The sequence below is a fragment of the Punica granatum genome, chromosome 4, assembly GCF_007655135.1.
Source record: "Punica granatum isolate Tunisia-2019 chromosome 4, ASM765513v2, whole genome shotgun sequence".
NCBI classification, from domain to species: Eukaryota; Viridiplantae; Streptophyta; class Magnoliopsida; order Myrtales; family Lythraceae; genus Punica; species Punica granatum.
The window spans coordinates 8,644,598-8,671,841 of NC_045130.1; the positions used below are offsets into that span (position 1 = coordinate 8,644,598).

General features: G+C 39.6%; 4 protein-coding genes across 7 annotated transcripts; 2 read left to right on the forward strand and 2 right to left on the reverse strand.

Moving 5' to 3' along the window:
- Window positions 1-500: 500 nt before the first annotated feature.
- Window positions 501-6,853, reverse strand: LOC116205273. 2 transcript variants are annotated; one of them, XM_031537819.1, is made up of 7 exons: window positions 6,360-6,853; window positions 5,022-5,342; window positions 4,470-4,622; window positions 2,475-2,812; window positions 1,700-2,225; window positions 1,576-1,608; window positions 501-1,260 (listed from the first exon to the last, which is right to left on the reverse strand). In XM_031537819.1, exons 1-7 carry the CDS (start codon window positions 6,556-6,558, stop codon window positions 833-835), a joined length of 1,998 nt encoding a protein of 665 aa, XP_031393679.1. In that variant the 5' UTR covers window positions 6,559-6,853; the 3' UTR covers window positions 501-832. The 2 variants fall into 2 exon arrangements, with proteins under 2 accessions (XP_031393679.1, XP_031393678.1); XM_031537818.1 differs by having other exon boundaries at window positions 5,022-5,351; window positions 6,360-6,851.
- A 2,739-nt stretch (window positions 6,854-9,592) lies between these two features.
- Window positions 9,593-16,679, forward strand: LOC116204004 (E4 SUMO-protein ligase PIAL2). Of its 3 annotated transcripts, none has more exons than XM_031536013.1 (16): window positions 9,593-9,918; window positions 10,365-10,437; window positions 11,768-11,833; window positions 11,921-11,986; window positions 12,084-12,163; window positions 12,237-12,288; window positions 12,369-12,440; window positions 12,526-12,593; window positions 12,677-12,725; window positions 12,813-12,897; window positions 13,055-13,156; window positions 13,309-13,360; window positions 13,652-13,703; window positions 13,836-13,952; window positions 14,068-14,865; window positions 15,352-16,679. In XM_031536013.1, exons 1-16 carry the CDS (start codon window positions 9,716-9,718, stop codon window positions 15,997-15,999), a joined length of 2,583 nt encoding a protein of 860 aa, XP_031391873.1. In that variant the 5' UTR covers window positions 9,593-9,715; the 3' UTR covers window positions 16,000-16,679. The 3 variants fall into 3 exon arrangements, with proteins under 3 accessions (XP_031391873.1, XP_031391874.1, XP_031391875.1); XM_031536014.1 differs by having other exon boundaries at window positions 15,355-16,679; XM_031536015.1 differs by lacking the exon at window positions 10,365-10,437 and having other exon boundaries at window positions 9,780-9,918.
- Window positions 16,680-19,673: 2,994 nt separating this feature from the next.
- On the reverse strand, window positions 19,674-21,283 carry LOC116203143 (probable WRKY transcription factor 12). The gene is made up of 2 exons (XM_031534807.1): window positions 20,598-21,283; window positions 19,674-20,127 (listed from the first exon to the last, which is right to left on the reverse strand). The coding sequence occupies exons 1-2, from the start codon at window positions 21,215-21,217 to the stop codon at window positions 19,950-19,952; spliced, it is 798 nt and encodes a 265-aa protein (XP_031390667.1). The 5' UTR covers window positions 21,218-21,283; the 3' UTR covers window positions 19,674-19,949.
- A 2,193-nt stretch (window positions 21,284-23,476) lies between these two features.
- Window positions 23,477-27,010, forward strand: LOC116203285 (meiotic recombination protein SPO11-2). Its single transcript, XM_031534960.1, has 10 exons — window positions 23,477-23,776; window positions 24,316-24,445; window positions 24,569-24,706; window positions 24,794-24,882; window positions 25,355-25,483; window positions 25,570-25,664; window positions 25,794-25,856; window positions 25,940-26,016; window positions 26,114-26,241; window positions 26,319-27,010. Exons 1-10 carry the CDS (start codon window positions 23,612-23,614, stop codon window positions 26,451-26,453), a joined length of 1,149 nt encoding a protein of 382 aa, XP_031390820.1. The 5' UTR covers window positions 23,477-23,611; the 3' UTR covers window positions 26,454-27,010.
- The last annotated feature ends 234 nt before the right edge of the window (window positions 27,011-27,244 follow it).

Genomic DNA, 27,244 nt, shown 5'->3' on the forward strand with positions numbered 1-27,244 from the left:
GGGAAAAGTTTGTACCAGAATTATGCATCTGCACCAACCGGATCATCGTGGCTAAAGATTCCGGATTAGTAGCAACCGAGTTGCAAAGAGCCGTCCTCAGAAGTGCAGATCACATCGAAATAGTGAATTTGTGTCTTAAGTATTGAGCAGAAAAATTGTGTCTTAAGTATTGAGCAGAAAAATTGTGCTTCCTACAACTACACGAAAAGCCACGTCCCCGAAAATTTCATAAATATGTGAGAATCGTGCAACAACCGAATCGTAATAAGGGAAAAGTTTGTACCAGAATTATGCATATGCACCAACCGGATCATCGTGGCTAAAGATTCCGAATTAGTAGCAACCGAGTTGCGAAGAGCCGTCCTCAGAAGTGCAGATCACATCGAAATAGTGAATTTGTGTCTTAAGTATTGAGCAAAAAAATTGTGCTTCCTACAACTACACGAAAAGCCACGTTCCCGAAAATTTCATAAATATGTGAGAATCGTGCAACAACTCAGTGTAACCAGATGAGACATCAATAACTCCAAGCAACCATATTGCATAACCCAGAAGGGCTGTGGAAGACCCGAAGTTCTTCGTATCTTGCCTCTTTCTTATGATTTACACAAAGGGCAAAAGAATCCTTTCTTGCTCTCTCCTACTTATCCCTCAGAAAGCTAATGTTACAACATCAATAACCCCCCGCTCTGTCTAGTGAAACCCAGACGTACATAGTATGTACACAACAATCTAATCGCTACATCATCATCGAAATGGAATCGAATCACTAAATACAGTGTCGGAGTAGTAAGATAATTATCGTGCCTGAGAAACCATAGGCTATCCAATGTCATTGCAACCCTTCCCTCCCGTCGTTCCAATCAGGCAGTATCAATTTCCTTGGCTTCGAAATGTTGACTACGGAAAGTTTAGTCTCAGAAATGGACTCCCTGACTAGCCTGCTTGGTGATGATCGACTCGATCGTGGAGTGGCCCAACTAATTGGTGCCTTAGCAAAGCACCTCTCTGTTGTGGAGAATTTCGGCTTCTTCGAGGGCCATATTTTGTCAGGATACGTTACGAGACCATTAGGTCTCAATGGGCTGGCTGGTAGTTCTTCAGGCTTGTCGTTGCCCAGTTTCAACTTCCAGGCTTTCATTGCCTTCTGCGAGGGCTGCTTCTTGGGCCATTTTGTCTTGTCAAGGCTTTTCTTCCTTGAAGAGGTTGCAATCTCGCACAGTGTTTGAGCAGCAGCTATTAGACTAGATGAGCAGTCCCCTGTCACGAGAATATATCCATCTCAATGTAGGCCAGAAGCAACTAAATGATCATTGTCAGCAAGCGTGCAACATAACAAAAGAACTTTTAATTTTGCATCCTTGACATAATACGCCGGAGGTCAGAATAAGATAATATTCCGGACCCAATAACCAGCACATTAATCAGATTTAAATCCGGGAATGAACCACAAACAGAAGTCATCCTATGCTGTTTGGGACTATTAACTAATATAGATTCCCTTTCAATGAAGCCCGAAGCGGAATTCTTGAACTTCACAAAAGTACAAATAATGTTGAAGAAAGAAGATCATACCTTGTTGCTGATGCTCCATCTCATCTCCACATCCTGTCGTTTTCAAGGACAGGTTATAACGAGGACACAAAATAGATATATAACATTTCTAGATTCTAAGCAGTGAATCAAGACATCTACTCACCTAAAGGAGCCCCAGAGGCAACAGAAAAAGCTGCTGATGATGATGAACCTAACTCACCAAAAGGTAATGCAGGAGATTCATCAGTGGCAATTTTGCTTTCCAATGCTACCATTTCTACTGTTCGGCAAGGGACCAAGTTCCAATCATAAGTGATAGAGTCCAAGTCCGTGAAACTATCAAGGGTACCCCTGAATAAAGCTGCAGGGTCCTTCATCCTCACCCATTTACCTGGGCAGGTGGATCTCCCTGTGGCCAACTTCGCTGCATCAGAATTGGTCCGACTGTATCCATTGAAGGCATGTGACCAAGGAAAAGGTGGTAGCCCTCCTCGGCGAGCAAGTACTTGCTTGCCCGACCGAAGATCAGACGCACTCTTTGAAGATGAAATGGGTTTGGCGGCATCAACGAGCAGAGAATCCAAGTCTTTGGGCGCTGGAAGTGCCAACCTTTTAAACAAGTCCAGAGGCAGATAGACAGGTGTACCAAGCGGATGCACTGGTGTCATTTCAGACTTCCTATAAGACTCCTGGATTTTGATAGAACACCACAGCAAAATCCAGGGTTAATTATCAACTTTCCCCTAATTATAAGCTCTACCACTAAAAGATCTGCGTTGAGCCCGAAGATCAAGCAAATGAAGCTCAGGAGGCTTCGCATAGTTCAGTGACAATTTTTATTATCAAATAACAATATTTACAAGAAAGATATCGGATTCACCCAAGCACAAAGATCCAAATAGTAATGCATCAATGGAAACTTAACTCTTAATACAGACCTCATTACATGAAGACAGTTCCACTTTGTTCGGATCTCCAGAGTCATCATCAACTGCACTTTCTTCCAAGGAAGCAGAGCTCAATAAAGAGCTGCATACTTTTATGTCCGGGTTATCAAAATCGGGAAGGTTCTGGGATTTGCTAGACTTTACTGGTTGAAGCATACAGCAGACCTTTCTGACCGACTGTATTATAGCTTCGTTCGCATTTGCTGCTTTCTTCCCCTTTTCTTTGCCTAAGATGGGACACTTGATTGTACCCTCAAGGATCTCTTTCAGTGATAGATCATTGACAAGCTTCATAACATCGTGGATATCTGACTTCAGACCATATACTCCTGTAATGAATTGAAATAACATATTTAGCACCTAAAACTTTCAAGACAGCTTCAGAAACAAAAGTAGCAAAACTGATTGGACAGGAAATGCAGAAAAGTAGAGCATCACACGAAACAAACAGAATAGAGATCTGTAAGGTCTATACTCATTGGTCATTTCTCTAGCGAAAAGATATGTAACTGGACCACCACACCCACTTCAGGCCAGATCCACCATGCTGCACAGTTAAACTTTGCCCTTTTGATACGATAACCAATTTGTGGTGCATTTATTGAAGTTCGCCGTTGAAAGACTTTCCGTACATTATATCGCTACAGCATTCTATAGCGGAATATAACTAGCCAAAACACTAATAGTGTGAGCAATACATATTGAGTTGTTTCTTATTCATTGACAGATGAAAATCTATGAGAACCATGCAGACAAACCTAAATGCAACTTCCCCATTCACAGCCCCCGCTTTACAATGGATTTTGCCTAACAGACTGTGTCCTTTAGAATATACTGTAGTCCTATTCCACAAGACTGTATCTTCGATGAGGGCTAGAATCTTGATTTACAAGATTATAATCTTCGCCAAAAGAAAACTAGATCAGAATCTCCATTTAACAACTAAAAACCAGGAGAACATGCTCTATATTCAGCTCCATTAAGCCTGAACTGACCTCAAAGACTGTCTTGAGCCAAGCCAAGCTCAACAAACTACTATTTAGCTGGTGTTCCTTCTTTTGCCCAATCTCTTGACCTGATGGACAACAGTAATGATTATCCACTAACTTGAGCTCGTTGTAGAGTGATAGGAGACAGAGGGTCCCATTGTCAACATGCAACATGCAAATACTTGTCCAACTATAACCATATCCTACCACATAAGTCCAATTATTTCACCTCTCTCCTTAAGGATTATACTTTATTCCTGGAAAACCTCACAGCAGACTAACCTTTTACAGTAACAACCACCTTCAGCCACATGGATCATGACCAAACCCATGTTTTAACCAATCAAACAAAAAAGCGGCCATGTCAATGATGTCATGCCAAAGGAACCACGCCTATTGAGACGCAATTCTCTGATTCCATTCACGTTTCATAGCCAAGACCAGAGACAGAAATCAAAAAAACTATTTCACATGTGGAGATTTGTAACTCAACGTGCTTGGCCTCTATCTTCAGTTTGACAAAACTAAAACAATTATTTGGTCAAATAGAAAATTTAGAGAGCATCATTCTTTCCCCAAAATATTTGGGAACTTAGAATCTCCCCAAACATTTTCAGTTATATTCTGTTCAATATATAGGCATCATTTTCTTTTTTTGGGGGGGAAACCAGAAATGCCTGCAGCAGAAAATATCACACACCGGATTATCAGGACTCACACATACATAATATCCTGCAAATTGCATGGATAGTATATCGTATTTGATGGTAGCAACTCGCAAAGCTTCTCTCTGAAAAGCTATTCAATAAAATCATGGAAACACCCAAAACTTTCATTAAGGTCATTAGAAAATTGAGTAAAACCTTTTCTGACAACTATAATAGCAAATAGAACCACGCATGCATGTAAGCAGCCAGCAAACAGCGCAACCATTTGTTAGCCAGTAAAAGAAAGCTGAATCCAGAAAATGAAATTATGCTGTGTAACAATGGCATACCTAGAGCATTGCTGCCAGCTGTCGATAAGTTAGAAACCGAAGAGCATCCCTTCACGGGGAAATAATCACTTTTAGTCCTCAGGGGAAACTTGAAATTTCTCCTATCGCCACGTTTGCTACCTATATTCCTTTGTTTGCCTGATTGACTCCTCTCTTTGATAGACACAGTAAAACACGAAAAGACAAGGCAGTTACTAGACACTCTTGCGTAGTGTAAACATCATCTGAGGTCATGGAAAGATATTCATTGAGTCATAAAACCTGTAAAAAGATGGCATAATCCATAGAGGTCAATCCTCACAACCTACCACTTGGGACTGGAATGAATAATGAGCATATGTCGGAAAATATGTTTCCAAATTGCCGGAAAAGAAACCATGAGAAACCGTGGCAAATAAGGTCGTCCCTGAGTTACTTGTTGAAATTATACGAGTTTGATCATGCAACTTTACTTTCGTTTTGGTCGCTCCTAAACACTGTAATTTACAGAACCAAAGATGAAAGTAAAGGGGACCAAATTAACTTTTTTTTTTGAAGAAAATTAATCATTACCTAGAAAGGTACTTTTAACCAAAGCTTTGCTGGATAAGTCTCCTACTTCATGAGCATCAGTAATTCTTGAACTTGAAGATTCTTCTTCTCGAGTTATGCGTGCTCTTTTGGAACATTTACCATTACTTCTTGAAACCTTGCCTGCTTTAAGTTGCAATTGGCGTTCATCGCCACCAGGAAGCTGGATAAATTTTGTGTGGCCAGTTGAAGGATTTGGACAGAAATCTTTGTTCTTGAAACTGGGCAGCAAATCATTGTGCCCGCGATATCCAGTGGCCGCAATTTTTCCCTCAAAAAGTGACTTAGAAGCATGGGCAGTGCCTGCCACATCTGAAAATGATTATCCCCAGATAGTAAGTAGCAGCACTAGAATAGCACAAACCAATCTTTAGCTGCAAACAGAAACAAGTGAGACCACATTTACACAATGTCAAATGAGCAACTTAGATCTCTAGTTTCTAGTTGAGTGTAATCAGATGGAGAATGAATGCTCAAATATATCTCCGGAAAGTTCATATCCAGGTCTTTGAGTAACAGAGAAATCCCAGGAAAGAAGTAATAGCACCAAGAAGGGTAAATCTAGTACCATAAGATCACCCTAAATATACAATAAGCAATTATTGTCCATCATCAAATCAACTGCATCACATATTATTCCTAGACTAAGACAATAACTCTCTTCTTGGAATATCACTTCAAGATTTCTCTAGTTTAAAAGGAAACTTGGGAGCAAGAGAATAACTTTATAGTACACTGTCCGTCTTGTTCCATTAAGTCTGGGCCAAAAGAATGAAACCCCCAGCACTACTCTGGAGCATTTCCTGGTTTTGGGTATACGCATGCTAGCTGCATTGGGACTACTGAGCTGAGCTAAGACGTATGGAAACGCATGATAACATTCGCAAGCAATTCTATGAAGTACCCTGCCTTCAGCTAAGCAGAGTCTCCAGGAAAGCACCAATCTCTTCAACCTACAGAATGACAAACTGCTAATCAACACGTATACAAAAACTAACTTCACATACAATCTTACACTTTAACCCGCGGATTTCCATCTACCTAGATAGTTCAAAACACAGCTACTGATTATCCGGTGGGAGCCAGCACAGTGATGTATGCAAAAATTGTTTTTGAGTGATCCTTAACATCCGATGTTCCCAAGTAAGGCATAGCACCTGCTCCTCTGCCTTTAGATAGTCACGCAGTGCAGAATCTTGGGCGTAAAATGCAGATTTTGAAACCTTCCGGGCAGTTAATGACTTCATGTCGGGAATAGTAACCGATACCTAAAACTTCTCCGCGGTCAATTTTGCCGGTCAGAGGTTCTAGAGATTATACCTTTTTCGCCGTGAAGCGCACTGAACCGCTCAATCGAGGGGGGGCTTGCGAGCGTGACGGGGCGGTCAAAATCGCGATGCTCAGCTTCCTTCACAGTGGGCCCAACCAAAGCTCTACCGAAGCCATCCGAGCCCATGAGCTTACACACTGGTGCTCCCGCCACCACATCAACCGGATAGGGCAGCTCCACTGCGTCCATCGCTGCCGGGGAGCGAACACACCACCATGCTCGGAGATCCAAGAAACCCTAGCCGTCGATCATAACACTGCCGGCTCGGCCACTGATTCGGGAGGAATCGGAAGAGGAAGGGAGGGGGAAATGGAGGGCCGGAGCTCGGCGAGCATGAGTGCGGCGAGAGGAGGCGAAGGCGGGGGGGTAGATTTCTAGGGCACGAAACGGGGGAGCCAAAGGCGGAGATATTTATAGTTTTCGGGAAAAGGGTGTGGAATTGGCCCGTCGGTGGGGTATATTGCGGTGCGGTGGACGTCACCGTAGTTGCCTACGCTCGCTCGGCCATTGTTCTTTGGCAAGGGACTTCACGTGGCGTTATCTACTATGCTCTAAAGGGGGCGGTGAGTGATCCACTGTATTGCAGCGCACCATTAGAGCTGGGGTAGCCGGCAGTGATTGGATGTACTTGAAGTGCTGGCATGGGAATCAACGGACTGCATTAGCAGCATTTCTCCAAAGGGTTTATTACCGTGCGTTTGATTTCAGAGTTAAAATTTCAAATTTGTAACTTTGATTTTAGTTATGAAAAAGAAAAAAAAAATGTAGGGCCTGTGGACCCCATCAATTTTGTTGTGTAGTTTATTGGGTAGTGTATAAGATTGTATATTGAATAATATATGGGCCCACCAATTTGACTTTGAAAAAGTATGTTTTGTTGTATAGTGTATTAAATTAAAGTTAAAGTTAAAATTTTAAACCACAACTCCGAAACCAAACGGAGTGTTAGATTTTGATAAGAGGACATTTTTAGTTATTAATCTTGTGTTTTTATCATTTTGATCATAAATATCTCTTTTGGCTATTTTTTATCCCTAATTTTTCGAGTTTTTTTGTCACTTTAGCCCCACAGTTACATTTTGCGTTAACTTTGCTAACATGCATTTAAAACATAATTTTTTTTAAAAAATTTAAGTTAATACAAACGAAATTAAAAGGACAAAAACAAAAAGAAGGAAGGGCGAGATTTGTGAAGCCTCCCAAATCAAGAGAAATCAAGGGATGGAGACTTAGGATGCTCTACCAACAAAGAGTGACCGGCTAGAGAGCCCTACCAGCAAGGAGGTAATAGATAATGCAGACTTAGGATGCTCGGCCATTTGTGTAGCAGTGTCAAATGGTGACAAAATGGGAAAGCTATTCTAATATTATGTAAATAGACAATAACTATTAGGATCAACACCATCGCCTATACTTTTATAAATGCATATGGCACTCTTACCTTTTAAAATAAGGTTCTTGTTGAGGTGCGTCTTATATTCAGCTCGAAGACCATGAAAATAGCAATGAGATCAAATGAAAAAGGAAGAGCGAGATTTGAGACATTTTTTATTGAAAAATTCACGTTTGGAGAGTTTTATTCATTTAGTGGGTCCACACCGTTTCGAATTGGATTAGTGACCCGTTAGGTTTTTATCTACTAAGATACAAGAAAAAAAGGTCTCTATTCCAGCTCGACGATGATGATGTGGCATGCCTAATCCCTCATAATAAAATATTATTCTTGATTATGTTTTAAATTACAAACTACCATTGTTTCTATTCAAAACTTTTTTCGGAGGATTGACTTCGGGATGAATAGCATTACTCTTTCCATTTTTTTTATATCTTTTGAATTTTTAAATGGGGTATAAAAACCTCTAGGAATATTAGAGATATTTTTGTAATATCTTTTGAATAAGGAAATGTATTAGAATTTTAGGATATCTTTGATATATTAAGAGAGTATTATATTTATTTAAAGGGGAAATGATCTTGTATCAAAACAACAATTGTGAATTTGAGAAGCCACATGTTATTCTCTCGGGTATTCTCAGGTTGAATTATTTAAATGGTGAGGATTGTGAGGATCGTGAGACATTTTTTAGATTGAATCTTGTAACGCGAGCCAAAAAACACGAATATGATCTCAATACTGTAAACCCTGATTTTTACATGCTTTATCCGTGAATATTTCCATTAGTTTAGCGAGTTTTACTACGTATTGTTGTATTATTTTTTTTCTTTTCTCGGTCTAAATTTTTCAATATTGTCCTTCTTCCTAATATTCTAACCACTCTTATTTTTGCCGACGTGATTGCAGATTTGACGCTACGTGTGAAGTCGATTAATGTGATATTGTCATTTAATATTCATGATTTTTTTTTCAAAAATGTTTTTAAATCGGAAAATTAAAAAAGAAAATTATGAAAATAGAAGAAAAGGAAGGTTGGACGGTTAAATTGAGAAGTATTAATTTATCGTATTATATATCTATCACTACTTATATATATTAGAAAAGAGGTGATTGGTGTGACATTCACTTTCCTACATTGCCCATAAAAAGATAGCAAAATTAATCTCGAACCATTAGATCAATGGTGTATTAGTAAATTTACACATTACTTCCATCCGTTCACCAATACTTTCTTCCACAATTCTCTCTTCATTTTCTCCCCTCCGTCCATTTAAAAGTTAACTCGTTTTTATTTATTTTTATTCATTTCATTATTACTTAGTTACGTCTTACAGCGTGTAGGACGGGTATCATCTCGTAATATTTAAACTGAATCTTTTATCGAAATAAAAAGATTTTTCAAATGAGAAAGAGGTGCAGTGTAATAGCTAATACCCTCATTTGGTAACCTAGAAATTTCAGTAACCTAGAGATTTCAGGTTCGATTCTCATAAGTGAAACTATTAGGTCATGAGCTTCATATTGTAAAAAAAAAAAAAAATTTTCAAATTTATTTGTGTAATTATAATTTTCATGCTCCGTTTAATTTTGCAGTTAAAATCATAAAAATTTTAATTTTAACTTTAAGTCAACACACTACACAATAAAAATACAGAATTCTCAATTTTAACTTTAACTCAATACACTACACAATTATTTATCATTTTTCACAATCAAAATCAAAATTACTTTAACTCTCAAATGCACCATCAAATTTTCTTCTTCGTTTTTTTTTCCAGCTGGGAAAACTAGAATTAAACGAAAAACAGCTAAAATAATTCTCCAAACGCCACCTGAGCGAGGGAGTCAGGTCAGTTAAATGTCGCTATTTTTGCCGTAAACGTGGGCGTCGTGCTGCGAATAGCCGAGAGAGAAGCTCAGGGGGCGGGGAACCCGTGGCGTTACGGCGGGATGGCCAGCACGGCGATAAATTCCCCACCGCCTTCCTCCGCTGTCAGCACTTTGTACCAACTCTCCGCCTCCATGGTGAACTCCTTGAGAGTCGCAGCCGTCCTCGAGCGGCTCTCGATGCACCTCGCTGCTCCTCCCGACCCTGCTAGCACTCAGCATGCCCACGGCGTCGAGTACTACAATCTCCTGCTCTCACTCGCCAGGTCCTTCCCCTTGCCTTCTCCCACTCCTCATTGCTCGCTTGTATAGGCTTTTCTCGCTTCCAGAACAAGTTCATCTCAGTCAGCGTGCTCTGATTTCTCCAATTTTCTGCTTTTGTTCCTTTTCCCCTTCACTCGTTCTATTTGTCCGAGGTGGGTTTTTGTCGGAAATCTGAACAATTTAGGCTAAATTATGCATGAAATTGTTTGTTTAGTATCAAAAAATTTGCTAGAGAACCAGCCGAGGCCGAATGTTTTGGAGATCCCTGTCCGTTGAGCTTGAGTTCCCTGTTTTGTGGACTTGGACTACGGCGTCTTTCCAGTTTTCCTTTACAATGGAGTTGAAGTTTGTAAATTGATGCTTATGCTCAGTATGGGTACCGATCTATCGATTCACTTTCTGCTTTTCATTGTACTGATTTTTTTTTTAATTTTTTTTTCAAAATCAGAGGGATTGATTACGCAGTAGCAAACAATGATATTCCAGAGAAGGTTGCACATATACCGGAATTACTCAAAGAGGTGCTTTGAGCAAGCTTTCCATTTGATAACGTTTGAGGCTTTTTCCCTCCGTGAATTGCCGCTTTTTACTGTATATATATGTTGTTACCTTTTGATTGGAAATAAGACATGCCTTTTTTTCTGTTTCTGTTATGATGTAGCATGATAGATGTTGAAAGCAAACTCAATCGAGGCAGGCTAACCCCTTTTAATTCGGACTGTTCATGTGGTCTGTTAAATTTCTTGCAGTTTGTCATTGTCGTCCCTCTATAGAGAGTATTATTGTGCTAGGTTGTCCACGCTGCACATAGCTTTCGTGCCGTGAAGGGGAGCTATTTAGGGAATTGTACATGTACATGGAAGGAATATTGATCTCATATCTTAATATTTGGTATCAGTTGGCTGTTCTCTGTAGCACAGAAATAATTGTGTTCTCTGCCGTTATTCTTATCTGTCGTTTCCTTGTTATGTGCCTTGTTGATGGAATTGGCTCTGCTATATAATCATGTAATGTGTCCTGTATGGTGAAGAGAAATATGAATTCCTTGCATAAATTAGGTGTGGTTCGTGGCTACTTACAGGATAAATTAAAAAGCTGTTTGTGGTCAGCACATTTTACTGGAGACACCTTTTGTAGCATATCATGCTTTGCTCCTTGTACTACCACTGCTCAGAGCTAATGTTGCAAGTGAGGTCTAAGCCAAGTGTTCACTAGTAAACTCTGCATGTCTGATTGCATTTTGTTCTGTACCTGATACCATAGTAGGTGAAATTAGAACTGGGCTTACAATGATTAATTTTTCTGTACATGATGTTAGACTCATGTTTATGGTCTTGCCTTGAGAGCTTGCAAAATTAGAACTCGGCTTTCCTTTTCTTTTGGAGGCTAGAAAACTGTGGCTAAGTTTTGATTGGGAAAATATGTAAAAGATAAAATTCTAATTGGCAGTTGAGATGCTTTCATTAATGAGAGATAAGCTTTCACTCTCTTTTGGTTTTCCTCAAATTTTGTTGTGAAATGCCACTTATTTGCATTTTGCACCTAGAGGGCTACTTTCCATGCTTTGAAAAAAAGTGTAGTACGAGAAAAAGGATCCCTTGTTGCTTGTATGATAGATTAATAGTTTCCCTGGATATATGTGTGCTTTATGCTTCTCCTAGCCGAACTTTTCCAGAATCCAGGCTTCTTTGTAACATAAATTAGCTTCGCTTTCATGCGCTCTGTTATACATGGGATGCTATATGCTCAACTTGCTAGAGGAGTCTCATATATATATGTGTGTGTATTTGTAATTATATGCATATGTGCTCATACAACGATACCTTCTTGTACATGTTTTTGGGCAAGTAGATTTGCCGACGGAAAAGTGATGCTTGCTCACAAGCACTCGTCATGGTATTGATGATCTCTGTTAAGGTACTTAAGACTCTGGTACTTTATTTCCTTAAGCTTGATATTGATCAAGAAGAAGGATTACTTTTTCTACTCTCTTTTGCACAATAGAATGCTTGTAAGGTTGGATGGTTTCCGGAGAAGGAGAGGCAAGAGCTCTTCGCCCTCTTTGATGATGTATGCTTCTTCTTCTGCTTCTGAAGAGTTAAATTCAGTTCAATGGACTGCCAGTAACATTGGTTTTTGGCCGTAACAATCATTTTTGCGCATATAGGTCGGAAGCTGCTTCTACAATCCAAGAGATATTAGTGAAACCTATGATTCTCTTTATACAATTTCAACAATTTTTGAGAGGTAGGGATTTTATTGTTCGGTAATCTGCAGAATTATCTACTCCTTACCTTCTTTGCGGGTTTTGTTTCTACAGATACTATCCACAAATGAAGATTGGTGAGATACTTGCAACACTTGAAGTAAAGGTAGCACACCATCCTCCTTTGATCATTATTATATTTCCTAAGTAGCAGTCGTAATCGTGATTTTTTTCATCTGTTTGTAGCCTGGATATGGGGCCTATGTCAGCGATTTTCACGTTTCGAAGAATACAGCACATTCTCCAGATGAAAAGATAGTAAGAATCTTTCCATTTAATGATTGTTAATGTTTCCTGATACGCTGCTGCTTACCATAATGTCTAACTCCTAAATTTTCTTCAGAGATTACTTGTGGCGCAGACAGATAAGCTGGGGACTTCTGCCTGCATAATAAGCCCTCCACAAGTAAAGTATGATATATATGTTAGCTGCCTCACCTTACACTGCTTTGAGCTGTTTTTAGGTTTCTGACACCTAGTTCCAACCTCTGTAGCTTTCTCTTAAATGGAAAAGGGGTGGACCGGAGAACTAATATTTTCATGGTATGTATCATTCTGCTTGTCTTTTGTGCGCTTTAAGGCATTAAGCCTTCAATATTCACTTTAACTTATCCCCTGTTTCTGCATTAGGATACTGGGCCTCAAATGCCCACTAATGTTACGTCAATGCTCAAGTATGGAACCAATCTTCTCCAAGCTGTGGGCCAGTTCAATGGTAAACTACTCCCCCTCTCCTCCCCACCCCCCCCCCCCCCCCCCCCCCCCCCCCCCAAAAAAAAAAAAAACCAAAAAAAATTTGAAAAAAAAAAAAAAAACTCTTATGATCTTGTCGGAAGTTCTGGCTGACTGATTTTTTTGTTCCCCCCCCCAAGGCCGTTGTTTGATAGCTCTTGCTTTTATGAGTGTGACGTCGCCACTTGATTCTAGTGAGCTGAAAGGTTATGTTTCACCAACTTTAGCTGCGCAAGATTCAGGTAACCCTGATGGAATAAGGACAGAAGTATATACTTTAGGATTGCTTTTTATTCTTTTCTATGCACATTTCAGCACTTTGCAACTTCTTTTTCCTGTAATATGGGTTCTTTATATGCCCACCGGTAATATATTTCGTTCTTGCTAATTTCAGACTCTGAAATTATTGAGGGGCCATCAAGAATATCTCTAAATTGTCCCATTAGGTATGTTCTGTATCTGGCGCAATTTTGTTTCTGTTTTTCATCCTTTTTGTTCAGTGAATCTGTTGATTACCTGGGGCATTCCATCTCTGTGAATGTACTGGACAGTAGTTTGAGTCCTAGATAAACATATCCACTCGCTAACTTTTAGGTCTACAGGCTTATGTTTGCTGCTTATCTGCCCATGATTCAGTATATATCTGTGCATTCTTTTTTCTACTGTCCACTGTTCCATGTCAGTAAGTAGAAACTTGTATGCCTTATGCCCGTCTAATGAGCTTTCTATTTGGACAGCCGTTCACGTATTAAAGTTCCTGTGAAAGGACACTCATGCAAACATCCTCAGGTGAGTTACACCTATAAATACACTGTGCATTGTTTATTATGCCCCAGCTGTAAACGTTGGTTTTCTCAATAATAATTGTTTATGTTCTGTTCAATTTCCCTTCAAAAGTTAACTTAAAAATGCTTGCTTCAGTGTTTTGATTTTAGTAATTTTATCGGCATAAATTCAAGACGGCCAATGTGGCGCTGCCCGCATTGCAATCAGTATGTTTGCTTCACTGATCTCTGCATTGATCAAAACATTGCTAAGGTATATCTGCGACTGCTACTGTTTGTCTGATATTTCCCCAAATCTGGTAAAAGATTGATCCACTTCTATTTTCTTTTATAATATATTATTATAAATTATGTTTTCTCCCATACAGATCCTCAAAGAGGTGGGTGGTGATGTCACTGGCGTCATGATCTCTGCTGATGGGTCATGGAAGGCTGTCATGGAGAGCGACGGTGATTTTGATATCATACACAATAAGATCTCTACGGCAGAAGGATCTACTGACCCTCCACCTGTAAGTGATGTTTTTGACCTTACAGAGGACAATGATGAGATGGATGTTACTGTCAACATTGAAGATGAAGACACGAAACCACGGGGTTTAAACCAGACTCACATTGTCAACCGTGATCCTGTTCATCCAGAAGGCGACTTCTGGTCGGGAGCTCTTGCAGGGCCAACAAATTCAAATGCAGGGTTGGACCCACAAGTTGCCGGTGGTGGAGCATTTGAGCCAATTATGCTTTCAAACCTCACATCTCCTGCTATTACTGATTCCATTTCTTCAGCACTCAATAATCAAGGGTTTCATGGGCTCAGGAATATCAGTTCCGGGGAGTCAATATTGCAAAGTCAGCTCTCTGCTGCAAATACTTTGCACTTACAGCAGTCAGTAATGGTAAATTCCATTCTGAATAACGAGAATGGGTATGGGAACAGGCAGCCAATTCCAGTGAATGTGACTAGAACTCCGACAGCAGTGCAAGCCCTGCCAGTTCAGCACCAAACACCAAATCCGCTGCTGAGATCAAGAAGTGATATGAACCCAGTGATCCTAAACAGTTCTTCCATAGCTTCTACTGCCACCCTTCCTCTGGCCCAGCAGCAATTTTTGAGATCTATTCCATCTTCATCTCCATCGTCACTTCACCCAGCCAGGACACTGCAGGTTTGATATCTCTCTTAAATTGTTGCTTGCGTTATTTCTTGGGTTCATACTTCAGTCCACTAGGATCTTTGGTATTTTAGAAGACTATTTACTATAATTATCCTCGGTCAAAAAGCATTACAGCCAAAACATAGTCGGGTTTTGTTTGGTTCTAGTAAATTGGTAAAAATTTTCTGGTTTCTCCACTTCCTTATTTTTGTTTAAAAGAAAATGAGGAAAGCAAGTAATGAATTGTTTTGGATAGCGCAGCCCATGACATGATCTCAAAATATCTTGCAAACTGCAGTCCACCACAAAATTCTCTTAATCTTCCATTTTTCGAGAAAATTGAAATGGTGGAGAAGTTAGAGCAATTTAGTGGAACCAGATAGAGTCATAGAGATGGGAGGCAATCAGGTTTTAATTATACACATCTGCTGTGTTCAATTTGTAACCCCTTTTTGAAATTCTGAGGGTAATACATTTTCTCTTCCTCAATTGGTTCAGCAGGCTACGAATCGCTCGGCTAGTCCTGCTCTGCAACAGCGTCCCAATCAACTCCAAGCTTGGCCTGGAACATCCACTGGACTCTTTATGGGATTCCAAAACCAACATCTACAGCAAGCCCTGAACCAGACCATGCTGCCTCCAATGAGCCAGTCCCCAACTACCCCCAGATACCCCATGACTCGTTTTCAGACTCCATTGGTCCAAACACCCACGACAAGTGGGGCCCCACATTCGAGATTCCAGATTCCCTCTCATCAAGGTAATCCTTCCCATAGGCAGCATGCGCCACCTCCACAGATAGGGATTTCTCGACCTCCTGGCTTTAGAGCGCCTACACCGAGCGAGGAGCAAAGAGGGAACAGCACTGCAGGAGGTCAACCATCCCCGAGGGTTGATGGGTCGGGAGATTTGGCATCGGAGCAGAACTGGCGGCCTGCAGGCCGGATGCGAGGTAGCATAACTGGGCGACCTTTCTCAGATGAAATTAGCCAGCTCGTGATTCAACCGACACAGCCAACTCGACCTAGTGGATCGCTAGCACCATCAAATCCCGTCTCCGCCTCTTTGAGCGCTCCACCCCATTTGCGGGCTTCAATGTCAAATAACAAAAATACTAGCACAGGTGATGCACAAAAAAACCAGTAACGGAAACTTAGCTATTTCATGGGGTGAAGAAGATCGGGTTTCTGCTTGAGCTGTGGTACCGATTAGATTGTATATGGGTTAGTCGATCGGATCACATGCAGTCAGAACTAGCTTTTGACATCATGAAGGCTGCTTCTACGTGGTTGGGGTGTTGAAATGTTGTTTATGTTCTGGGTTAGCTTTACGGGTTAATCTCGAACATGACTTGGGGGGGGGGGGGTGGGGGGATGGTGGTTCACAATCACGCATGCATGCTAACGCAGGTGACTGTTTGCTATGGGTCAGAAACACACATGCTAACCTACGGGCATAGGTTGTGTCTGTTTGCTATGGCTGTTATTAGCTGAGTGACTATAGCTAAACATTTGGTCGATGCCCCGATATCTCTTTTGTATGTAAAAAGTGTTTTGCAGTCTTGGGATATGTCTCCGTTTGGTCCACTAATTTTGACGGTTTTGGTTATGTCCAATTTCGTCATCAGGCCTTCGGGGAAAAGGTTAATGCCATCCTTCGGTCATATTTTAGCCACTAACGCTGTTGGCAAAAGTTATTTTATTTGAAGTCAATCTATGAGGGGAAAAAAAGAAAAAAAGAAAAAAAGAGAGAGAGACGTCAGTTCTGGACGGTATATGATGTGGTATTACATAATAATTATGTTACAGATTTGATACCATTTGTTACGATGTGTTTAACAATCATTGACTTGTGATATTACATGCTTTCTCCTAGAACTGACCAGTGCCACCACCCTCTCCCCTTAGCCGGCCTGGAAGTCATAAAAGGGGCAATTGTCTAGGTCGATTTACTTAACTCGACTAAAATCATCAGTTATCCTCTTTGTACATCGCTCTTCCTCTCTATCGCTATTTACTTAACGCACCGAATTGATGAAAATATCAACTCGCAACTATGTATAATGGTGGGAAGAACTAACTAACGAAATTCTCGAATTAATCGTACAGGTTTATTGTCTATTATTTGTGTCCTTGATAGCCAATTAATTCGTTTGTTGCAATCTCACTAATGCTTTCTTACGCCATGTTTATGAGGTTGGTAGAACGCGAAAAATTTGCTTACCCGAAAAAAAAAAAGGCAAAAAAAATTCGCACACAGAAGACAATCTGCCGGTTAGGTGTTTACAACAGCAAAACCTCATTGATGCGTGTTATAATCAGATATGGCATCGTGCTCGACTAGGGATGCCAATGGTATTGGTGGAAAATCATATTCGCGAATAACTACATCATCGCACCAAATAGTTATGGTATGGATATGATTTTTAATTTCAAGAAGTGCGGCGGTATAGTGCTGATGTGATTTTGATGAAAAAATCACGGATAAAAATCACGCTGCAATTTTATGTTTCTACGCATATAGATTAGACTAATATTTCAACCAACTTTCCAAGCCCAATCTCAATCTCACTTGATTTCCTAATCAACTTAATAAAAATTAATAAAATGGTAGGGATAGAATACTAATTTATGGATAATTTTTATTTAGTAGGTTTTTGTATTGTTTATTTCTTTAATTGCTATGTCTTTCTTGATTTTTATTTAATTTAATTTTGCGGTGCAGTGCGGTGCGCATAACCACGATTTTTTAGTGGTGCAAATATGATTTTTAATTTTCAAAATCATGGCAGACGTGATGCGGATACGGTGCATGGTTTTAAATCGCGATATGATTGCGGTTCTCGAAATATCCGCACCATTACCGCACAGCTGCCGTCCCTATGCTGGACTCGTAATTAGGCAGAAGAAGGCAATACAAAAACGGCGGCTATGGGCTCGGGCCACTTGTTGCCTTGTCGATTAATAGTATTACTCATAGCTGAATTATTATAAATACTGATCTTATGCATCAAGATTACTAATGCATAAATTTGGTCCTGCAGTTTTTTATCAGACCAGTAATGGACCGAGAGGAAAGCTAAGAAAGCGAGTCTACCCCCTCAAAATTACCATTTCTTTATCCAAAAATTCGCTTATATTCACTTAATTTTACGGTGAATTTCTCATCTTTACTCCTAATATTCACCCCTCAAAGATTTTGCGCCCCTCTTACTCGGAATCCTAAATCCCTCCTTGCACGGGACTATATATGGTCCACTTTCTTGCGTGTTGCGTTAATTAGCTCTCCAAGAATGAAGCAAGGACGAGTTCCAGTATGAAGGTTAGAATCATTATCTTACAAACTTTTCCTTTGCATATTACTAGTGTCATCAATTAATTAAGAGCCTAATTTTATTTCTTGGCTACCTTATCTCTATCTGTACTACCTATAGGGAAGAGGTACTATTGGTGTCACTTTTTTTTCCCCTCTAAAAATGTCTAATACCTAGCGTAAAAGCGAATAACCTGTCACAAGCCCATTGATTCCGCAGAATATCGAAACTACGACCTTCAATTCCCTATTGATTATTCGAATTTCTAGGAAATCGGCATGATTAAAAAACGCTCAAATTACACAAAAGAAATAAACTTTTCCAAAAATTGCATAAAATACTCAAATAACATAAAATTGCCCGTTTGAGACCATAAATGATGGAATTCGGCCTCAATCACATCTTTTTATGGCTGAAGGCTTGAGTTGTGCTCCGGAGGTCGTTTCCCTCGAGACAGGGTCGTTAAAACCCGTTTTTCTCGAAGTACCGATTTGGCACGTCTTCTGCCGCATCCTATAGCGTTTCGGTACTCGAGTTTAAGTATTGTGAATGGAAAAAATCCATGCTGATAAAACTTTACCTCTTGGTGAGTTGACTCAGGTCGAACTGAATTAGTGAGGACTTATTGGTCTTCCGGATATTAAGTTACACAGCAAAAAAATGCCTAAGACAAAAATACATAAAAAAAGAATTAACGGCCACTGGATCTAGGGATCAATCAGTAATTTTAGATTCTTTCCATAATTACCAACTACTCGACTACTACCATCATTCTTTCTAAGGTGAACTCCGAAGCCATGACTTCATCCCATAAGGGTTTTAAACAATCTCGAGAATGGAGGTTCATCTCTTGGGTTAAATCCAACAGTGATTGGCTCAAGCTTAATACGGATGGTGCCTCGAAAGAGAACACTGGAGCTGCGGGAGTGGGAGGTCTACTTCAGGAAATTGATGGAAGATGGTTGAGCGGTTTTGCTCACAATATAGGGATCGAGTCGGCTGTAATGGCTGAATTTGAGAGTTAGGTTACAGGAAGATCATTTTAGATGTGGATTCAAAACCAGTCCATTGACTGCTTATGTCAGATAACAATGGTGCTCCACATGTGGCTGGTCTTGTTCACGCTATTCGAATGTTACTTAACTAGAATTGGAGTGTCAAGGTCCATCATACCTACAACGAATGGAATGTCTGCACTGATTGGGTGGCTCATATGGCAACGCAATTGCCACTTGGGTCTCACTTTACCAAAGCTTTGACCAGAATCACTTCGCTGCTATTCGGCGACACCGTTGGGGCTACCTTATCCCGCTTTTGCTTGATGTAATTTCCTTTTAGTTTTGTTGTTTCGCATTTGCTGAGCTGCTGCTCCGATTAGCCTACCGAAAAAAAAAAGACTTTCTAGTTAATAGATCCGAGATTCGATACTTATTATGGGATTATATGTGTTCTTTATTTAGATATTGTGACTTCCTTTTCATTATATTAGATTCATGGATCTCTCTAGTAACAAATAGAAAATAAATTTTAAAACGAAAACAAGTGAATGAGTATTTACATTTTTAATTAAGAAAAAAGATAAACGTACCACCGCACTATGCATGACGTGGTCTAATATACATAATTTGTTCATATGTCACGCTCCTGTTGCGTTACTATCTTGTACGGCTTTAAAAAGGGTTTTTATTTGTCATTCTGCACTGCAAATACATGTGTCGTTGATTGTGGTTGTACTCCAACAATTGCATGGTTTTGACGACTGGGAGGAAGCAAATTCATTCTGCTAGAATCTGGTGAGCAACTGCAGTTGCTTCAGCAGAGGAGCCAAGGTCTCCATGAGCTTCTCACTCGGATGGTTGTGCTTCCCTTCATATGTCGTCACGACGATGCCCGAGTCCGTTGCAAGTCGCTGGATCTGTTTCTTCACATTGCATGTATGGTGCGTGCATCGATAATAGCTCCTGTGTGTGTGTGTGCACATGTCGTTTAAAACGAAACAATTCATTCAGTATGTACATTAAAATTAGAACTTTATTCAAAAAATAAGACCACATCACATGTGTGTGTGTGTGTATAAGGACACGCACCTCAAGTTTCGTGATGATATGATTTTAGGTCGACAATTTTAATAAAAAGGAGCCGAATATTTTGTTTTTCAACAACATATATTTGACCATAGTATTTGTTTCGTTTTGATAGATTCATATATAGTAGAACAAAAGTTAAACTGATCAGATTTCAGACGCAATATCGATTGACATGTCAAAACGTAGTCCAAATTAATCTGGAAATTTGAAATGAAGTTCGCATACTGAATCTTATTTTATGGGTCATTGCTTGCAACTCATTTTATATGCATGTGTAACTTAACCACGCAATATAGAACCCTAAAAAATTCAGATATATAGGACGATGATATGCACATATGTACCTGGGGTGACTACTGTTCTTCACAGCTTTTTGCCCGTACTTCCGCCACCGGTACCCATCATCAAGAACATCATCGGCACTCCGAGTATGGAAAGCAACCCTCTGTGGAACCGATTTCTTCGACCTTCCGGTCACTTTCCTGTTATCAGTAACTCTCGACCCGGCTGCTCCCAAGGATCCATCGTTAGTATTGTTTCCTTCACGACCAACAACATTATTAGCACCAACCATAGAGGTTAAGGACGCATTATCTGCAGGCGCTGGTGAAGTAGGCTTCTGAGAGTCATTGTTGATACCGAACTTCGTCATGGAACCGAAAAGAAAATTATTGACCCATTCCACATCCAAATTGGACAGCTGACAGTACTCTTGTAATAGGTTAGGAGGAAGCAATAATGAAGGGATTTGCAGGGAGTTAATGGCCGACGGGTGGATTGAGCTGCTCGTACCGAGATCTAGGGCTAGAGGTAGTAATGGAACTTTTCCATTCTCCATACCGAATTGAAATAAGGCTATTTGCTCCGATTCAAGCGTCCCCAAGTTAGGGTTTGAGGTTGGTGGAAGGTTAGAAATGGAGTGGAGAGTCCCATATTTATAAGAGAAAAGGCATAAGGTTTTCATAACTTATGGGTAAACCTCAGAAGTGTACGTAGCTAGAAAGCCATATCCACTCCGCCCACCAACTTCTTCAGTTCAACTGCCCTACAAATACTCAAGACCCTGTCTCTTTAAACTCTAGATTTCTTGCATGAGAATTAAGTCGTGACACTCCCGGGATATATAGCTCGCTCGATCGTGTTCCATACCGTGTATTGACTACTAATTCTGTACCATCGTGTTGTGTTATCATACCGTGTTGCTTGTTATTGAAAGTTCGATGTCATAATAATCATGAGACCACGTATTGCCAGTATGATTAAGTATGTATGTCTCGGTTGTGATTGGCTTGAATGATATAGACATACATGTACGTATAATGAATTCTACTGGCGTGTATATGTATGATACTGTTAATTGGCATGGAAAGGGACTTGAAGTACAAGGAGTTTTAATTAGGATATTGTTAAACAACTAAACTATCGATTATTGATGGCTTGAAGAAAAGAGCAATTGAAGATGGTGTGGTAGTTTGGAAAATGCATGCCACTTGGCAACTAATGATAAAACATGAAGATTAACCTTTTCTCGTGGATATGGTTTTGTCCTTCGACCAGCACGCAGCCGCCTTCTTCCAGTTTTCCATTTCGTAAGCAATCGTTGATTGGACTATTACAAAGATCACATATGCATATATATTATTATAGGGAGATTTTGAGATTCAATACCGGTTATTTTAAAAGATTAAGCTCGTCAAATATATCAAGGTGTATTCATTTATTTACAGTTACTCCCCTCATGCGTGCATTAGAATAGATTTGAAAGCCTATCGCTTACAATTTCATCGAACAATGCGTGCACGATCGAACCTGCACTTTTTTTGGGTTACCTTTTGTTCTTTTTCAGTTACCGAACCTGCACTTTGATATCATGTGAATTTTTAAAATGGCACAATTATCTAATTTTAAATTAGATTAATATTGTTGATACGACTTGATTTATTTATTCAATAAGATATGTGTAATGTTTGCATTACACAATTCTTTTGCTTTTTGCCATAAGGGAAGCAATGAACATAAGTCTGAGAGGTAGATTATAGACTATGCAATTAATAATTAACCTCATAGATCAAATGAATATACTGATCTAAAAATTTTCGCATGATATCAAAGCTCATGTTCAAATCGCTGTGTGCACGTGTAGCCCCCCTATTGAACCAATTCCATGTAATATGTCTTCAAGATTATTTTAATGCATGTGGGAAAGACAGTATTAATTAGGTAATAGTAAGCAGGGCATTAGATGTCAACATTAACTTTTGAGTAAAGAAAACCTAGGCCCAAACGCGCGGGCTAGTATTAAGAGAGGATTGACCACTTATAGCATAAGCTTATAAATGATATTAAAATGTTCACGACTAACAAATATTCACCCATGATTGCGTTAACATGACTCATCTCTTAACTATGATTTATTTCTTATTAATTCTATTTCAATTAAAATTCTTAATTTTGATTCTCAAATAAGTTGATAATGTGCTACAAAATAGTTAATTGAATATTTTTGTGTTTCCAAAACAATTAGATTTCCATATTTTGTAGGGTATAAAAGTTTGTGCTTTATTTAAGTGAATATACTAAGAACGTTTATAAACATATAATTATTTTTAAAAATCTTTTTTTTGAAACTATATGATATAACTTTTCATATTCCGTAACTAAAGAGTTTTTAGAATTTCATGATGATGATTATGTGAGTTAATAATACTACGACATTTTGAGCATTGTGATTGGTGAGAACTTCAAGAGTCATTCAATTATGAGCTAGCTACATCCTACATGGTATTGTCCGGTGCTTTGTTCTAGTATTTATAATTATATATAGATGCTAAATCCTCTCCCACCCAAAAAAAATGTTAAATCATCCTAAATGGTGTGTCGAAAATCATTCTAATTCAAATTCTCACTCACATCTAATAAATAGTCTTTGGATATTGTGAAAATTACAACTTATGTCATTGAGAGTGGAATTTTAAATCACGATAATTTTGAAGTTGATTAATTATTAGGAGGATATAGCAGCACTCATAATTAAAAATTAATACTTTACACTAAAATATTTTTAAAAAATTTATAAAATAAAAAATTTCGAAAAATGAGAAGAAGGGAAAAAAAAAAGATGCAACCTTTCCTGTGTCAACAGTGGTATGGGGGCTCAACAGGGAAAATTTGAACAAGTATGAAACTTCGAGGGTGCATTTGCGAAAAGCAATATAGCCTTCTCGAAACGCGAGGACACGGACCGGACGGAACAGCGAAACGGTCGGTTCGGATCCCGAAACGCGGAGGCAAGTTGCTTCGCTCTCCCTCCGCCGTTGAGCGCGCGAACCGAGAAATTTGAATCCGCAAGGACTACGAGATGGAAGATCTGTGCAAATCGTCGCTGACGTTCTTCTCCGATCAGCAGCTCTGCTATGCCGACGTTCTCCCCCCGCCGGAGGTCCGGGCGAGGATAGAAATCGCGGTGCTCAACTTCCTCAGGATACTGAACTCCCCGGAACCTGCAATCTCACTTCTCCCTCTGGTACTCTACGCATCTTCGTCACCATCACAATAACCATCACCACCACCTTCCTTCGAGTTCTTGAACAATGGACGAAACGCTCCCTCTTGATCGTGATCGTAACGTATGGTTCGGAATACTATGCACATTATCGCTCGATCGTTTGTCTCTGGTCAGAGTCAGATAAATTGTTTACCTTCATCATAGAGGTTCCGGTTGTTTGAGCCATTATCAAACGATTTGTTTAATCCGTTCAGCTCAATTTGCCACTCGGAGCTGGTGGTTTAGCTTTGGACTGCAGCCTCGTTGGAGGCAAAGTCTCGAATCTCTTTCTATTGTTTAGAATTTTGCTTGATTGGAATTCTTCGGAAATTAATTGCTGGATAACACAATTCTGAATTTCTGAGCAACACATCAGTAGCTTACTCGACGTATTTCTATTTGCATCGGAAGAACTTGCGTATCGAAGTTCTCGGCAGCCCATCTGAATAAAAGTTTCTACAATTTCAAATAATTATGAATTTTCTGAATTGGCTTTAGCACTATGTTGAAATGTTCAGATCAATAGAAGGATGAGTAACAGCAGAGTTAGTCGGGGATTATTGACTGATGTTCCGTGGATTTTCCTCTCTCACTCATTTTGCACGAGTTCCCTCATGAAAGCAACTGCTGCTAAAGCTTTTATTCGAGGTAGAGGTGGCTCTCTTTTCCGGCGAAGTTTTGCCTTTTCTTTTTTATCAGCTCAGCACCGTCAAGTTTCTTGTCCTCCACGGTGTTTCTTCTTTTACGTCTTGTAATTATGATGCCTTGCAGTATGGAAGGTGATGGAGATGTGCTTTCAGATCCTAGTTGAGGGAAAGCGAGTCACGCAGCGAGAGCTCTTTTACAAACTACTATGTACCTCACCCAATTATTTCAGTTCTCAGCTGCAGGTTAACAGGACGATCCAAGGTCAGACTGAACCTTACTTGCATTGAGATTCTGCGGTATTTTCTAGGCATGTTATTGAATGAGTTAATAAAATGGCATGGGAGACAGATGTTGTTGCATTGCTTCGTTGTAGCCGATTCAGTCTTGGAATAATGGCATCTAGCAGAGGACTTGTTGCTGGACGCCTGTTGCTGCAGGCATAGCTTATCCTAAAACCTTTTCCCTTTTTATTTCTCATTTTGCAAAATCTTGTTCCCTAACATCCAATTCGTTGCTGCAGCAAGTGACTTCTGAATGTGATATCTCTTATTGATCTTCCGCCTTTCAGCCTTTCCCTTGACCGACCTGAAATAAGTTGCTTTATTTGATTTCTGAGTGATTTGAAAGCTGATCGATGCTCTAGACTAATTTGAGTGATGAGTAATCATTTTCTATGCAAAATCATGAACTACTGGAAAGAGGTAGCAGGAAGCATGGTTATTTCAAGGTTTTGTAAACATTTTTAACTATGTGTGCTGATTCCGATGGTAGTTTAAGGAAAAATGCTCATCTCAGATGTCCTGTGCAGTTCTTTCTGTATGATTACTTTGAATAGTATCCTGCAGAGACTAGCCCTTTATCTCCTTTTCAGCTTCAACTGAAATATCTTTTCCACTCATTGATTCTTAGGAGCCAGGTAAAGAGGAGATTGATTGTGGTGCAACTGGCTCTTCTGGACATGCAATCTCTGGAGACCTGAGTTTACTGGGCAATTTGGTCATGAGGGCAGATGCACGCTACATCATCTTGGTGGAAAAGGTATTCTTTTTACTTGTTTTCTTTTTGAAGAAAGACACAAAACAGTTCTGAATCTTATGCTGCCTTTTCTTACCTTGGACTCTTAGCACGCAATATTCCAGCGCCTGGTGGAGGACCGTGTTTTTAATCAGATTCCGAGCATATTAATCACGGCCAGAGGATACCCAGATATAGCAACCAGGTAATCAACCTAACAAATACTAGTTCACAAATATTCTGATGCATCTCTCGCTAGCAACATCGTGCTAAAAGGTATGTGTTTGCTTAAGCTAATGGGATAATTAACCTCACAAATTTGAGTTGTTCATAGATTTCTCCTTCATCGAATGAGTAGGAATTTTCCTGAGCTGCCAATTCTAGCACTGGTAGACTGGTAAGAATATCCCTATCCTTGTTAGGTCAAGCAACATATTGTCAGGAAATAGAAAGCCGATTCGTGAGACTTTGTTTTGCTAGGAATCCTGCTGGATTAGCTATTCTTTGCACCTTCAAGTTCGGAAGCATAGGAATGGGCCTTGAAGCGTATAGATATGGTAAAACTCTTTTGGTTACCGTCTCGAATAGAAATACTGTCACTCTAGAATAAACTTGCTAATAACCATTCATGCTTTTCGCAATCACTTCTCCCAGCTTGTAATGTGAAGTGGTTGGGATTGCGAGGAGATGATTTGGAGTTAATTCCTCAAGAATCTCTCACTCCATTGAAGCCAAAAGACCTACAAATTGCGAAAAGCTTGATCTCTTTGGAAATCTTGCCGGTATAGTATATTATCTCATACACTTGTACCACATACACAAGGCCTCGAGTTGTTGCTGATCACATTCAATCCTGCAGGAAAGTTACCTGCAAGAGTTGGCGCTAATGACACAGAGTGGCTGTAGAGCAGAAATCGAAGCTCTCTACTTCAATGGGTATGATTATTTGGGAAAGTACATAGCCACGAAAATCGTACGGGCCAATTACATTTAATCTGCTAACTGTAAAAAGGTAGCAGAACACTGCTAGTAGCAGACATGAAGAGAAGTTGGACTGATAAAACAGAGAAAAGAATGCCTCCTAACTGATTCAAAGTCCTATTAGTAGAAGCAAGATGATTTTCTGGAGTTGGGTCGAGATCAAAATCTAGGAAACATACACCTCCCAGGTACTCTAAGTGGATTGACAAGCTGTCGACGTTTGACCCCGAATAATTTTGGACAATATAGCACGATAAAGGGAGCTAAGACCATCGGTTAAGCAGGTAATTGTCAGTCACCTACTTGATATGCAACTTTTAGTCAGATACTGATACATTCTCTTCTGCAGAGCCTATAAAACTTATCGGTTTTCAATTGTTTGATTGTACATGTCAATTTGCTGGAAGTTGCACATTTAGTTTCGGTGATTAATATTCATCCAATATTTCTCATTATCGTCATCTCTCCCTCTAGACGACCATGGGGCAGGTTAAGTTTCACAGAGTGCTGGGGGACATCTGATGTAAATGCTTGGACAAGTTCTCTCCGATGTGAAACGCAAAGAGTGTTTATATAATGCTCACTATGAACAGAATTCATACACTCAATGTAGTTGCAGAACGGACATAGTCAGAACATCATATGAAAGCACCTATCTATCTATCTATACATATAGTAAAATTGTCTTGAAAACAATAAATGCAATTCAATTAATGCAGTTAAAATCTATTAAAACATAAATACTATTTTTAAAATTGTAAACATAATATAATCTATATATAATAAATAGTAAAGCAGGAATAG

Bases quoted from the DNA above. Each gene is read 5' to 3' on its own strand.
- LOC116204004 (XM_031536013.1), top strand. From the start codon at position 9,716: ATGGCCAGCACGGCGATAAATTCCCCACCGCCTTCCTCCGCTGTCAGC. The intron at 12,441-12,525 runs GTAAGAATCTTT...AATTTTCTTCAG, and splicing joins ATTCTCCAGATGAAAAGATA to AGATTACTTGTGGCGCAGAC. The intron at 13,157-13,308 runs GTAACCCTGATG...TGCTAATTTCAG, and splicing joins TTTAGCTGCGCAAGATTCAG to ACTCTGAAATTATTGAGGGG.
- LOC116203285 (XM_031534960.1), top strand. From the start codon at position 23,612: ATGGAAGATCTGTGCAAATCGTCGCTGACGTTCTTCTCCGATCAGCAG. The intron at 23,777-24,315 runs GTACTCTACGCA...TGAAATGTTCAG, and splicing joins CAATCTCACTTCTCCCTCTG to ATCAATAGAAGGATGAGTAA. The intron at 24,446-24,568 runs GTAGAGGTGGCT...GATGCCTTGCAG, and splicing joins TGCTAAAGCTTTTATTCGAG to TATGGAAGGTGATGGAGATG.
- LOC116203143 (XM_031534807.1), bottom strand. From the start codon at position 21,217: ATGAAAACCTTATGCCTTTTCTCTTATAAATATGGGACTCTCCACTCC. The intron at 20,128-20,597 runs GTACATATGTGC...ACACACACACAG, and splicing joins AAGAACAGTAGTCACCCCAG to GAGCTATTATCGATGCACGC.
- LOC116205273 (XM_031537818.1), bottom strand. From the start codon at position 6,558: ATGGACGCAGTGGAGCTGCCCTATCCGGTTGATGTGGTGGCGGGAGCA. The intron at 5,352-6,359 runs GTATAATCTCTA...AATCATTTTCAG, and splicing joins TGCGCTTCACGGCGAAAAAG to ATGTGGCAGGCACTGCCCAT. The intron at 2,813-4,469 runs GTATGCCATTGT...AATTCATTACAG, and splicing joins AGCTGGCAGCAATGCTCTAG to GAGTATATGGTCTGAAGTCA.